General features: G+C 31.7%; 1 protein-coding gene across 1 annotated transcript; it reads right to left on the bottom strand.

The window, feature by feature from the left end:
- Positions 1-487: 487 nt before the first annotated feature.
- LOC120354096 lies at positions 488-15,606 on the bottom strand. The gene is made up of 7 exons (XM_039440343.1): positions 15,371-15,606; positions 13,677-13,889; positions 11,337-11,734; positions 8,637-8,824; positions 7,268-7,378; positions 4,729-4,883; positions 488-717 (listed from the first exon to the last, which is right to left on the bottom strand). The coding sequence occupies exons 1-7, from the start codon at positions 15,604-15,606 to the stop codon at positions 582-584; spliced, it is 1,437 nt and encodes a 478-aa protein (XP_039296277.1). The 3' UTR covers positions 488-581.
- Between the last annotated feature and the right edge of the window lie 643 nt (positions 15,607-16,249).

A 16,249-nucleotide genomic window follows, 5' to 3' on the forward strand; every position in this document is an offset into this window, starting at 1 on the left:
AGCATAGTCAGCTAGCTATCATCTAGTAACAAATTACAAAACTATTCACTGGTTTTTACATTTTATAAAACTTAATTTTCTATAAAGTTTTCTAAATTCTATAAAGTTAATTCAAATAGTTTCAGAAACTACTTAGTAATTGAACTCTAAAAATGATCTAAATCTGTTAAGTAGTTACTAGCTATCATCATGGAGAAACAATAGCATAAGTAGATATCCCATGGTATAGGGCGTTTATGTCGCAACTTTTACTGTTATCTCAAGTTGATAGTCCACGTAGTTCTTTCCTGTGATGCTTTATGACGCTGGTAGTCTCTCATATTGTGCCGTTCATACACTCTTACCCGGTCAAAACAGTAAAAATCGGCTTGAGATAGCCTAACAGTAAAAGTTGCGACATAAACGCCCTATAGCATGGGATATCTATTTACGCTATTGTTTCTCTTTGCTATCATCTAGTTATAAATTACAAAATTATTCACTTGTTTCTACATTTTATAAAACTTAATTTTCTATAAAGTTTTCTAAATTCTATAAAGTTAATAAATACCAATCTTCAAAAATATCTTATTAACCAAATTTCACATTTCCTGCTTACATTGTGAATAAACTCTTTCACATTGAGCTTTTCCCATGCCCAAAATTATAGCTCTCAAATACTCCAGCATGGACTCGGATTTCCCTCTCATTTTTCCACTGATCCAACTCAGGCCGAAGCTGGAAAATCAGGAAAAACAGAAAATTATTAGCTACTACAATGAATTGACTGTAAAGTACAGAATAATAATGTTATTGTAAACTTGAAATCAATTATCTTGTTGTTAAAGTGAGTTTATCTTAAAAGTTACAAAAGAGTCACTGTAAAAAAGATAATGGGAATCATAATGCAGAATTATATTATAGTCGACTTAATAGTTATTTGTGCAACTAGTACGCAAAGTGACAGTTTGCTGCACCGAAAGAAACGTTTACGCACGAGCCATAAGCGAGGGCGGAATGGTTTCTTGAGTGCAGCAGAGGAACTTTGCGCACGTATTTCACATTAAATTTTTCCTACAGTTACCATTGAATATGAGAAGTGGTTGATTATGGGCAAAATGATGGCTGAAATCCATCAAATGTTTGTCTGTATAATTTTTTTATTAGTAGCAACTTTAATTTATTTTAAACTTTATTATTCAATTGAAAATTAATTCAATTTAAAAATTAAATTAATCCAATCAATTTGAAAATTTGAATAATTTTGAGTAAATCTTAATTTCTAAATAATTTTTCAACCAATCAATTTATGAATGAAAAAAATATTATTTGAAATAATGAATAATTAATAATATTCAAAATGTATAATTTAATGAGTTCTCAGTTTTATTTATTTGAAAATCAGAAAAAATATAGACAGAACAAATTCGCATTCAAAATATACGCCAACAATGTCAACAGCTGATTGGGATGGCTGCAAGATAATACACAAAGTACTAGAGCGGAAAAGTGATTTTTTTTGCGTTCTGTAATCAGTGCAGGAATGGTCACTTTTCAAGGTAACTGTAGGAAAAATACATTTTCTTAATCAATTAATGAGTATACCTTACAATTGAGTCACAGTAGAAATATATTATTGAAATCATAGTATACTGAATTTTATTATATTATCGACTCGAAGTTGATTGATGTTCAAGTGAGTAAAATTATTGAGTTCAATTTTCTCATAAGTCTGAATAAAATAAGTTGAGATTCCAGCCTCCAGTCAATCAAATAATATCACTTGGAGGGCTGGAAGCTCAAGAGTGTTCAAATCTGAACTCATTTTACGGAGAATCGGTATGAATTATATAATTGAAAACACAGTTTTATTCTTGTCACATCCACATTTATTACAATAATTGACAGGACTCCAGTTTCGTGTTGAAGCCAACACATCTTCAGCTGTACTGATGTATGGATGAATCAATAGATAAATTAAAACAAATTATTTGTTGATAAATAAATTGAATAATGGATAGATATATCGGCAGGCAAACTGCAGTCCTGTCAATAAATTTAATAAATATGGATGTGACAAAAATGAAACTGTGTTTTTCAATTATGGAGGAGCTCCACATTATCTATTCATATTCAACAAGAGTCTCATCATGAATATAGAATTTCTAGATTAACGATGATAGTGATTAGGTTCAGAAATGACACATTTATAAATGAATAAATATATTAATAATTTAATGAATAATACTATAGAGAAAAGATTGCATAAGAAGCTATCCAGCTTCTGTGTAAAACAGTTTTTCAACTGTATTACATTGTTTTGCTATACACTGTTGTTGAAAATAAAATATTATTATCCGATGGTAAGAAGATATCTCTTCTTTATTAAAAAAATCTGGTGTGGCGCACTCACACGACTTTCCTTGCCGTTATGAAAATTGATCACCTGACGCTAGTGTACACGCGAATCTCAAGTATAAGCTTACTATTCAGAGATCTGCAAGCTGGTGACAGGACAATAACGCTGGAGACACACGAGGTCTGCTATCTCTTCATAGTGAATGATATAATAGAATCAACAGTTGCCAACAGTTTGCATTATTGAATAAACACATTTTCTCGAATTTCGAGCTTATTTCCAATTTTAGGTGAAAATGTCATTGAACAATTATTGTAGAGATTTTCATGCTCAACCTTTTCCATCAAACTTTTTTTGTTTAAATTGTATCTGAAGCCTGATAATTGGGAATCTAAAATCGAACTTTGCATAAATGGGGCGGAGCTCCTGAAATTTTTACAGATATGAGACTTGTGGCAGTTGATAGAGCTTATCAATGACTATTCCAGGTATAAAATTGATCAAAATCGTTGGAGCCGTTTTTGAGAAAATCTCGAAAAACCCTGTCTTTGACAACATTTTAGCCGCCATTTTGAATTGCATTGGATCGAAATTGTTCGTGTCGGATACTTATAATGTAAGGACCTTAAGTTCCAAATTTCAAGTCATTCGGTTAATTGGGAGATGAGATATCGTGTACACAGACGCACATACACTCATACACACACACACACACATACAGACCAATACCCAAAAACCACTTTTTTGGACTCAGGGGACCTTGAAACGTATAGAAATTTGGAAATTGGGGTACCTTAATTTTTTTCGGAAAGCAATACTTTCCTTACCTATGGTAATAGGGCAAGGAAAGTAAAAAATAAATCAAATACATTCCAAAAAGCGAATGAATCGCTAATTGCAGAAAAGGAACATGTCCAACTTTTTCAAAAATTGTTTTTTTTTTTCAAAAAATCAACTATTTAAAGTAAGATACATCGTTTACTGTAGGAAGGATACATGTCCAACTGAAAGCATTGTAATGACGACGTTTTGAATATATCGTTTACTACAGGTTTAGATTCAGGTTTAAATAAGTTTTTTATCTCTCCTGTAAAATTATGAAAACTGGACATGTTCCCTTTCTGCAATTAGCGATTCAAATAAAATATTGTTTCCTAATTTCTAATATGTGTTCTCTATAGGCTACCCTGTGTGAGGACACTTGAATATATATAATAAAATATTAATATACAAATTTAAATATTATATCATGAAGAGCCGTTCATGTTCCAAATTTCAAGCTGATTTTATGTTAACTCATGCTGATCACTGACGACTACTGTCTATTATTAATGTATTAATACATGTAATAATACATGTTTTAATAAAGACGGCTTCTTTATTAAAACGCAGCGCCTGAAGAAGAAGTGCAACTAGAAGGAGATGAACTGGGAGAAGAGAGAGAAACTGATTTGACAATCGAATTGTTGGAGTGAGAGTGTAAAAAGGGCACAGTATGAGAGACTATACCAGCGTCACATAGCTTCACCACAAAAAACTATAGTGACGTCCATGTTATAATGGCAGTGGAGAAAGATAGGAGAACAACGTTGCCGATCCTCTGTCTTGTCAATGCTGCCTTCTAAAGGCTGTAGCTGGTACAGGTTTATTGATGTAATATTAACTGTTCATTCTCGTTTAAAATAATCAATTATATTTTATCAAGCAAGAAAATGTGATTTTCAATAGTTTCATAATCAATTTTCATAATGTAGATGAAATATGTTGTTAATCAATTATCAATTCCACACTTTTAAAAGACGATCTGGCAACAGAGCAAAGCGAGAAAGAGATAGCGCTATCGGCTTTGTTGAATGATAGATAAGGATAGCAATACCATTGCTAATCAAACACTGCCATTATAACGTGGACCTCACTATATTGTATATTATTAGTGTGTTGTTGGGAGTGTAAGAGTGTAAGAAGGGCACTGTATGAGAGACTACCAGCGTCACATAGCTTCACCAAAAACAACTACCTACTAGGACTATCGGCTTGAGTTAACAGTGAAAATTGGAACATAAACGCCCTATACCATAGGATATCATCTTTCTTATGATATCACCATAAATGATACAGTATCATCACAACTTGATACAGTATCATCACAACTTGATATAGTATCATCAAACTTCATACACATCATTATAATCACTGTTGACTTCTGTCGATTATTACTGTTTTATTGGGGAGAGAGTTTATGAACGGCACAGTATGAGAGACTACCAGCGTCACATAGCTTCACCAAAAACAACTACTAGGTCTATCGGCTTGAGTCAACAGTGAAAATTGGAATATAAACGCCCTATCTTCTTATGATATCTTTTCTCTAGGTTAATACTAATATTTACCTCCAAACAGGCACCCAAACCTGTTGCTGACTCGGCAGTTCTCGAGCAAATTTGTTGCTTTCACAGAGGGATAGCCTCAAACAGTTTTCCTGGTGTGGGGACCCCTGTTGGAGGCTAGCCAAAGCATCTATGGATCTTACCACATTGTAGCTTACCTGGGAATGATCGAAAATCAAGGTTTCCATAAAAATTGAATAGTCAACTATATTAAATGAGTGGGTGAGCCAGTATAAGTTTATATTAAATAAAAATACTAAGAAATTGTCAACAACCACAGATTTTATTGAAATTTAGAAACTACATTAATTTGTTCCAACTATCAATAAAATCTGTAATAATATAATATGAATAATTACCACAATATCAACTTCTCAACTACACAAAAAGTGATTCTTTATTCATTTATACAATAAGTACACTATCAAAATGATAGGGAGAGGAAAAATAAGGTAACCTTGTGCTATTCCTTTCCCAAATTCAGATATAACATATAGTCCGAAATAGGTCAAGTCTTGTAATTCTTTAATTCACAAAATTTTCAGAATCACAAGAATTGATTCTTTATTCATTTTATTCTGTATTAATTTATACAATAAGTAACTTACATTATCAAAATGATAGGGAGAGGAAAAATTAGGTACGGTAACCGTCTGCTATTCCTCTCCCAAATTTATAGATAACACAATCATAGTCCCAAATAGGTTGAGTCTTGTAGTTCTTCAATCCACAAAATTTTCAGTCCTCAAGTATTTTCACAATGTAGATTTTCAAATTTAGATGCTTCAAAACTAAACATAGAAGAAATATTTCACATTATTATAACTAAAATTTATATTTTATAAGTTTATATTCTAGTTCGCATAGAAAAGAAATCTAATCTAATTATCTCATCTTATCTAGCTTGAAAAGAGTGAAAGATAATCATCTAAAGAGGCGAAAATATGTAATGAATAGATACCATAACTAAATATAATGAAAAATTCTTGGTTGTTATTTTCAACGTGGAAGTTATTTTCCATTTATTTTACTTTGACACTTGTTAATGGCGTAATTGGTCAAAACTGTAAGAGAATTGGCGCAATTGGTTTCTGAAAGAGAATAAAAAAGATATAGGCTACTAGTAATTCCATGTAATCAAATATGTAATAGAATGTAATCAAATGAAGAATTTGATTCCAAATCAAATCAAAAATCATAAAATGTAATAAGATATAACAGATCAAAGTGAATCAGGCATCAATATTGAGATTCTCTTGGAGACATTCTACTTCAAATCATTTAATAACAATAATGATTGGAAAATATATAAGGTATCTACTAAAGGAAGGGTACTATAATTCTATGTTATAAATAAAAATGAATAGCCCTGAATTCATACATTTTAAGAAGGTATCTGCTACAATTATATATCAACAAATTTAATGGGGAACAAAATAAATGTACACAATATATTATAACCAAGGTGAAAAAACACTCACATTCTCCGGTGTGGCGACGAATTTCGTGCTGGTGTTGCACATTCTCAAACCGTTTTTGTTGAGAATGTGCAACACCAGCAAGAACGAGGTTCAGCAACGTTTTTTTCACATCTTTCTCCACTGCCATTATAACGTGGACCTCGATCACTATAGTTTCAACTCTCCAAGAGTCATTTTCAAGTGTAAAAATCATAGATGGTATGCATTTGAATTTATTTATTTATTTACATTACAATATGAGGGCACCAGGAAGAAATACTTCCCATAATAGCCCTCTTGACACAACCAAAAATTACAATTCTAATATAGTATAATATAATATAATATAGAATATTATTTATTTATTTATTATTTTTTTTATTTTTAAAAAAAATAAGCAAATTGATCTAAATGATCTAAAGTTCTTCAATGTTGTTTTCCATCACGAACTGCTTATTATTAAATCACTTTTTGCTTTTAGAAAAAACGACTAGCAGTCAGATATTTTACAATAAATGAATTAATCACTCACTGTGACAACGAGATCTTTCGGCAGGTCCGCCATCTTCTTGGTTGTACTCATAGACTCATGGCCGAAAGATCTCGTTGTCAAAGTGAAATCACTCACTCATTCATTTATTGTGAAATATCTGACTGCTAGTCGTTTTTTCTAAAAGCAAAAATTGATCTAAAGTAATGTAAGTTGACCTTTTTGTGTAGTTGAGAAGTTGATATTGTGGTAATTATTCATATTGAATGAAAAAGACTAAGAAATTGTCAAAAAACCACTGATTTATTGATAATTAGAAAGACCGGTTTCGGTTATTACACCATTATCAATCTCTGATAAACTGTTTATCAGTTTAAACTGTTTAACAGTTTATCAGAGATTGACAATGGTGTAATAACCGAAACCGGTCTTTCTAATTATCAATAAATCAGTGGTTTTTTGACAATTTCTTAGTCTTTTTCAATCAATAATGTAAGTTGAATTGATCACAATTATTTCTTCACGAGAAACCCTATCAATGAGTATTGATGTATCAGAGACTAAATTTTCATTTGTAAATGTCAAGTCTCACCTGATTGAGGTATTCAGGATTTATAGCTCCTCGTTTGACACGTGTGAACCTCGTCTCTTCTCCCCCCTCCCCACCTCCATTCATCATCATTACCACTGTAGGGGGTTGTACCTGCCCACAAGAAAATAATAGTGTACAATCCATGAATAAAATAGTATAAACAAATTATAATAGAATATAAAATAGTGTAATATCAATTTATCATCAACTTACAAATAATATGGATAGATATTATCAAATATTATGAGTAGAAAGGAAGTAGAAATTTGGTGCCTTTTCATCAGCTATAAGGACTTCTAATAAATGAATAATATTTGACTTCTACACAATATTGAATGAGAAAGACTAAGAAATAGAATATAAAATAGTGTATAATATCAATTTAATTTATCATCAACTCACAAATATGGATGAATATTATCAAATATCACGAATATTATGAGTAGAAAGGAAGTAGAAATTTAGTGCCATTTCATCATCTATAATGACTTCTAATAAATGAATAAAATTTGACTTCTACAATATTGAATGAAAAAGACAAAGAAATTGTCAAAAACCACAGATTTATTGATACTTAGAAACTGATACTGCCAATGGCAGGCGTTCATGCCCTCGACCAATAGCAGTACTCGCCTACTAGTAAAAATTCTGCTGCTCTTGTATTTAGTTTCAGTTTATCAGAGATTGACAATGGTGTAACAACCGAAACCGGTTTCTAAGTATCAATAAATCTGTGTTTTTCTACAATTTATTAGTCTTTTTCATTCAAGATGAATATTCAATTCAATTCAATTCAATTCAATTCTTTTTTTCCTTTTTTGTGTAGTTGAGAAGTTGATATTGTGGTAATTATTCATATTGAATGAAAAAAGACTGAGAAATTGTCAATTAATGAGAAACTTACAAATCAGTGGTTTTTTGACAATTTCTCAGTCTTTTTTCATTCAATTCAATTCATTTTCCTTCTGAATACAATTCAAAGCAGTTACATAGAATCTTGAACAATAAAGTTTATACAATTCAAGAAACGATATAATATACTTACTAAAAACAAACAACAAAATATAGAACTATACTAAACAATAAAACTCTTGAGCTATCACAATTTTATTCTTGTATAAAATTCTTGTATCAGATAGGAAAGAGCTTACATAGGCAACAAAGGCCTCTGCGTAAGCTCGAGTTATCATAACAATATGCGTTATATCTATAATTATAAAGAGAGATCTCAATTTTTATTAGAGTATAATAATAATATTAGAGTATAATTAGAATAATTACCATCATATCAAATTCTCAACTACACAAAAAACTTCTACAATAACATTCATTATAATCGACAATGATGTACTTGTTAAGCAATACTCACACTGAAACAAGTCAGGATAAGGTTTAGCACAAACATGCCGAAAGCGAGGAACGCTAGAGCGGTCAATGCCAAATCGAACAAATCTTTAAGAGCCAATCCTTTCTCCTCGTCATGTCCGTGACCGTGGCCGTGATAATGTCCGTGATCATGGTCCACATGAACGTGATGATCTGGTATGTGACTGTAGCCTGAAATCAATAGATTTATTAAATAAAAACATCGAACCGCGATACTGTATTTGTTGTCATATTTATTTATTTATTTATTTATGTATTTATGAAAAACATGGAAGCATACAGGATTTCTCCCAAAAATTGCTTCCATAACAACACAATTACGATGGTTCATTATACATAGTAAGAGTACAGAAAAGAAGAATATTGAAAAATTACAATGAAAGAAGAGGAAAAATAATAGGAAAAAAGAAATGAACAAAAAAAAAACAGAATCAGTACTAATCATACCCTTGAGGACTAGTACAAAAGTGGATTAAAGAAAAAATAAAAAAACATACAACATCAACTCAACAGACAAGAGACACATTAAAACACTCGACAGTCACACTCGCAGAAGTCGCCTACAATCCCTACGGAAGCGACTGTAACCGAATGACAGGTCAAGATGATCCGAGAAGCAATTGAAAATGAATGATGATTTATATATGGGAGAGTTCTGATGATTTAAAATGTTGCAAAAAGGTATAAATAATCTAAAACTGGAACGGCGAGGCACTGCAGAAATGTACACATTTAACTGGGAAAGCAAAAACATTGAGCTGATTCTGCCATTGAATACATTAAAAACAAACAAAATCACGTCTCAATTTTAATGATTCCACACCGAACATCATTCTGAGTTGTGATGTGGGAAAGTCGAAGGGGCATGTATTTAACCTTCAATATTGGAGGTTTTAAAAGTTTTTTCAGAGACCACTAAAAATGCAGGATTATTAGATAAACTTTACATGGCCTCCACCATAGGATAGAATAGCTATATACGGTACCATCTGATGAGGTGTTTTTAGCTTTGAACACTGTTTCCTTTTTGCATTGATTAAAATTTTACTTTATTGCATTGATAAATTGATTTAATATGAATAATTACCACACTATCAACATCTCAACTAAGCTTACACAAAAAGTGCATTGATTAAATTTTCAAATATTATCATTTCCTATACCTAAATTTCAAATATTATCATTTCCTGTATCTGTGTGTAATGTATTTTTAATAAAGAAATTAACAATTAAAATTTCTCCATCATCCTTTATCTCTTTTTCTCTTCTTCTCACTCTCATGTAGACTACATTTTTTCTTTGTGGCCTTGCATTCTTTCCCCTTCTCCTTATAAACTCTATCAGTGTGGTACTGAGTATGCCAGCGCACAAACCTAGGTTTTGCTGGCCTTTTCAGATAGAAAACTTGTTATTTTTAGTTCAAATATTTATGTGTTGATTGGAATCTTAGTGTGTATTTATTACTTAACTCTAATTTACTAGTAGTTCTGTGAACAGTAGACCTCACTCAGTTTTCTCATCCACAAGTATATAATGTCACCTGTTCTAGTTGATTCAGTTGAATCACAATTCACAGTTGAATCATAATTTACTCTTAAAATATTGTTACCGTATTTGTTTTCTCCAAGATCAAAAACTCGCTTATGTTAATAACCTCAGTTCACGTTTGAATTTGTATCCCATACATCCAGTTTTGTGATAATCTTTCCATCTGATTAAAATATTTCTCAACTATTTTAAAATTAACTTTTTTCAATCAAAAATATTATAATTTCTTCAGCATTATTCAGTTTATTTAATCATTTTCTATTTATAGTGATATCATTTCATTTTTAAGTGACATCAGAGTATGGAGGAATTCCTTTTCTTTTCATATTATCCTTAAAATGCAAAATTTCAAAAAAAAACCTTGTGTATACATCGACGCGCAGTTGAAAAAGGAATATTCCTGCCAAATCTCATCGAATTCTATCAACGCGTTTGGCCATAATCGCGTTACATACAGACAGACAAAAGCAAATCGAGTTGAAACATAGACCTCACTACATTCGGTCAATAAATCATACATTACATTCATCTATTTGTTTTCAATTTGATAAAATGAATAAATTCATGCAAATAAGGGAAAAACAACAATAATTACTTATCCATGTCCAATTCAATTATCGTCAACAGCCCTACTGTTGAAAAATAATGTTGAGAACATTTTATATAGGGATTGCTTTGTTTGAAATCTTCTCTTTGTTATCTGGTGATATTTTATGTTATATCAGATTGTCTAACATTTTTTTATGTTGTCTGTGAGTTGTCTTCTTTGTAAATGTCTATTACTTTTTTGTATATCACTTACCTACTTGACAAAGTCCATATACCTATATTTAAGACCTATATTTAAATCTTAAGCCTCTTCAATTATGGGAAAGAATATCAATATTCACTCTACAAACTTTATTCTTAATAAGGCATATTTGTTGATCGATAAAACTATTCTATTCTGAAATTGAAAAACTCATAGTGACGGTTGCACAGTAGCCGGTTAAATTTTAATCGTAATTAATTCCACGAGAACCAATCAGAGAAGCCGTCTTATTAAAAAGGCCTTCTCTGATTGCTTCTCATGGGATTGATCTCGGTTAAAATTTAACCGGCTGTTGTGCAACCGGGCCATATAAATTAAACTCACCATGTTCACCCCCATAATCCACCCCATGATGCAGCCCCCCGTAATCCGCCCCAGCCAGGGGCGGCAAATTATTCAGAGCCGCCCCTCCGTGATGGAGATGCGTATGTATTGCCGGCACAGGAATATTGGCTCCCCCTCCCGAGGCACCCCAAGGCGGCAAATATTGGTCATAGGCCTGTTTCTGGGATGAACCAGACTGTACAACGGTGTCCTTAGGATAGGAACCAGAGTGTACCGGGTAGTTGGTGTCCTTTGTATCGGAACCAGACTGTACCGCGAAGCCGGTGATGTCTCCGCTCTCGAATAGCTGTACATTGGATGAGGAACCTGACTGTACCAGGTCTTCTTCTTGTGGACTTGTGGTGTGGTGTTTATAGATGTCTTCGAATATGGAGGATCTGAGAAAGAGAACATTTATTTTATTTATTTAACATGTTGCACTCTTATATCCAATGAACAATCCATTTCTAATAAACAATTACTTACTTACGAAGCGCTACAGCCCTGCGTGGACCTTGGCCTCCTCAACTATTCGCCTCCAATCATCTCTCTGACATGCCTGCCTCTTCCAACTCCTCACTCCTAAGCGTGTCAGATCTTTCTCCACATCTTGCAGCCAGCGTGTTCTAGGGCGGCCTCTTCTTCTCGTTCCTTCATTCTCCCAGAAAGCATCTGTCTCTGCATTCTGTTCTCCTCCATTCTCTGTACATGACCTAGCCAGCTAATTCTTCTGGATTTTATATAACGTACTATTATGTTTCCCTTGTAGAAAAGTATTAATTTCAGCATTGGTTCTTATTCGCCATTCTCCCTCCTCACATACTGGACCATAGATTCTTCTCAAAACTTTTCTTTCAAAAATCCTCAATGAATTTGTGTTTTGAGAGTTGAGGACCCAAGATTCACAACCATAAGTCACCACAGGTCTTATCAGTGTTTGATATATTTTTATTTTTGTACCTCTCGATATCAGTCTAGATTTTATCAAATTCCTGTTTGCAAAGTAGGCCCTGTTACCCTGGTCAATTCTCCTTCTTACTTCATTGGTGAGATTGTTATCTACATTGAGTTCAGTACCAAGGTATCTAATAAACAATTAGCAATATTGTAATTTAATGTAAATTCGTGTATAAGCTAGTAAATATTGTTATACATAGGCTACATAAATAAAAAACTCCAATCTGCTAATCTAACCCAGTATAGCTGGATATGAAACTTCTGATTACAGCTTTGAACATAAAGGGTACCTGAAATGAAGAACACGTTTACAACTTTATCATATTCACTGTGAATATATGATAATACCTGCCCGTCAGTTCTCATATCCAGCATTGCTGGCTCACTATTTATCCTGCTACAGCTTTGTTGAAGAATTTACATTGTAGCTAAATACATTACATTACATTTAAATTAAAATTGACATCACAGCTCAAGCATTTATACAGTAATAATTCTCAAGATCTATTGAACTCCTGAATTTAGTTAGTTTCCAAATATTTAGAATTCCATGTTTATTCTACATAGCTCAATATTCCCATTGCATTGTTCATATAGGTACAAAGTCTGATGCTATAAGTAGATACTATATCGTACAATAATATTGAACATCTTTGAGTGTCCATGGATTTCATCAATAATAGGGACAAATAATAAAGAATATGATCGAATGGGAATGAGAAAAAACATAGGCTTCTGGATATTGAAATAATTTGTGTTGATGAATAGCTCATTAATACCGTATTTAATTGTAGAAGGAAATTGGAACAATCTTTGGTGATTAATAGTTTGATTATTGTAGAAATCCAAGAGAGTCTTGGATTTTGTAGAAGAGGATGAGAGTTATTCACGAAAGTAGGGGAAGCATTTTTAAAATAAAATGAGCTTCATTTTGGTTTGTGGTATGACGTTGGTTGATGATTTAAAACTGGAAAAACTTGCAATTATTTATGTCATCACATTGGCGGAATTCACTCCCATTCTTGAGTTATCTACATACTGAAGTAAAATAAATTTATAATATTTCTGGAGTAGGCCTATTAGAAATTCAAATGAAAAATATAAAAATGAGAAGGTCTTCGTCAGGGTTTTATTGAAGATGTTTAGAGAAGGTCTTCATACTAAAGTAAAGTATATTCATCATGTTTTTGGAGTATTCCAAATTCAAATGAAAAGTATGAAAATGAGAGAAATCTTATAAAAAATGTTAAGTTTTCAAGGTCTTTGACAGGATTTTATTGAAGATGTTGAAGAAGGTCTACATACTAAAATAAAATAAATTCATAATGTTTTTTGAAGTATTTGAAATTGAAATGAAAAGTATAAAAATGAGAGAAATCGTACTTAGCAAGCCACTTCTTGTAATTATCAGATCCTTCGTCATCCAGCAACTCATTCTGGTCGATTGGCGAATTTTTGAGCATAATTCGACTTTGTGGGCGATTTGTTTTAGCTGTCATTCCCAATCTGTCAGATTTCACATCACTCTGATCATCAACCTCTGATAGAATTTCATTGGCCAAATAGTTTCTGCAGAGGTATTTGTTGATCATTGACCTGAAAATTAAAATTCAGTTTTGTTAGTTACAATATATTTTGGTATTTTCTATACAAAGAGTATAAGTGCCGGTTACACGTACGTCGGTTGAATTTTAATCGTGATTAATTCCACGAAAAAAGCCTTCTCTGATTGGCTCTCGTGGAATTGAACACGGTTAAAATTTAACCGGATTTTGTGCAACCGGGTCTAAAAGAATTGATGAATTTTGAGCTCCATCACAAACTGGAATAATTATTGTTAGTTGAATAATAGACTGTTTAATAGAGTTCCAGACAGTATTAATTTATTTCTCATCAAATGAATTTGATGAACTCTACCCTGATGAATTTTAGTATCCTTAACTATGCAGGTGATTCATAAAAAATAGAATTTGCCACATCAGATAACTCTTTATTGTTCTTATCACTCTCCATTCCACTTTAGTAATAAATAATCTTCAAAAACATTATTTTCATGTATCATGAAAATACACTGTATAGGCTATTCCATATTGTGTTCATACTGTAGAATCATATACATATGTTGAAATATATACGGCATTGATAAAATATGAATAATTATTTAAAACACTTTTTTCTATGTATTTCACATGACATGTAGTCAAATATTTGCAGTTATCGCAGCTCGGAATGGATCGAGAAACCATCATTATTAATTATTTAAAATTCATCTTAGAATGCATGCATATGCCTATAATCATGAATACACTTACTCTAAAAGCAATTAGCCTATCACTTATACTCGATTATTAAAGTTGATAATTTGAGGTTTTAAAAACAAAAAATAACATATTATACTGATATTGATCATATAAATACAATTTAGTTTATAAAATAGAATTATAGTACCTACCCTTTGAAATTAATAAAATACCGTAATAGATTAAGAATACAAATTATAACAACTATAGTTTCAGTGTTCACACCATTTTCAGGTTTTAAAAATAAATTTCAAATAAAATGAAATAAATGAGATTTATTTTTAACTCCTGACCATGGTGTGAACTTTGACACTAGTTCTTATAATTTGTATTCTTAATTTATCACGGTATTTTATTAATTTCAAAGGGTAGGTACTATAATTCTATTTAATAAATAGGTACATAAAAGAAAGTAGCTCTAAGAATTCACACACTTTTAAAAGATACACACTATAGATTCCTCAACACACAACTGCATCAATTTAGAGAGGGTGAACAATAATTATTATAAATACCTAGTTTGAAATTATAACAAAACCACAACTGTATACAACTGGAGCAAAGTATTTTTTCAGATTTACGTTGTTGATGTATACTTGAAAACTCTCTCAAGTTACAGTACGGTATTCTATAGCCTAACTTATTTGTATTCAAATACGAACATAATATTCTAAAAGAACTCTACTCTACTGTATAGGAACAAATATTCAACTAGGACTCAAGAAAATATTTGTCCTCAATAATAAGAGTTTGGAATCTAAAAAACTGAAAACTCACCTATGATAACTCATTGTACTCAAAGCAGAATCCACGTCGGCGTTTCTGTTGAAGGTACCATTATCCACAAGGATACCATCTCCATCCACAAGATCAGACTCTAGCACTAGTGTGCTGGGCAGAAAATAAACGTTCAAAAAGTCTTCAGCATCCAGCTCAGTTGAGTTGTTCGGGGTGCCTTCCAAGGTTTTCAATAATAAAGTTAGAATAAGTATTTTGAAGAATTGAGATTCCATGGTTGTTCTGATGAGGAAATTTTAGAACTTCACAACTTGAGTTGAAAGAATATACGAATTAAAATATTAAAACTACAACAAAGTTAAAAATATATATGATTCATGAATGGGACAGTTTTGGGCATGAGCCTGTTGTGCCTTTCCTCATGTTAAGTATTTGTACACAATGTAAATAAATAAATAATTTAATTTAAGTTAATGGTGATTTGAGTGTGATATTTTTGTTTTTTATTCTGTTTTCAACCGTCAAAATTTAAAAGTCTTAGTTTTCGTTGTTTTTGAGTGAAAATGGACTAAATTTTAGTAAAGTGAAATCATAACCCTATTTTGGACTTTTAAAATGTCATCCAAATTTGGGAGAGAAATAGTACAAGGAGTATCCTTAGTTTTTCTCTCCCAATCAGTGCGTCTTTGTGAAAAATATAAATGAATAAATTATTTAAGAAAGTTCTAAATTTGGGAGAAGATGAAATTCATGATTTGTAATTATTATATAACTTTAAAAAGTTTGAACATTGAGAGAAGAAACACTGGGGTTATTGCAAATTCAAATTTATATAATTTAAAAAGTTCCAAAATTGGGAAAATATCAAATTCACGATTTATATTTATTATATAACTTGAAAAGTTAAAACATTGGGAG

The sequence above is a fragment of the Nilaparvata lugens genome, chromosome 13 (assembly GCF_014356525.2).
Source record: "Nilaparvata lugens isolate BPH chromosome 13, ASM1435652v1, whole genome shotgun sequence".
Taxonomy (NCBI): Eukaryota; Metazoa; Arthropoda; class Insecta; order Hemiptera; family Delphacidae; genus Nilaparvata; species Nilaparvata lugens.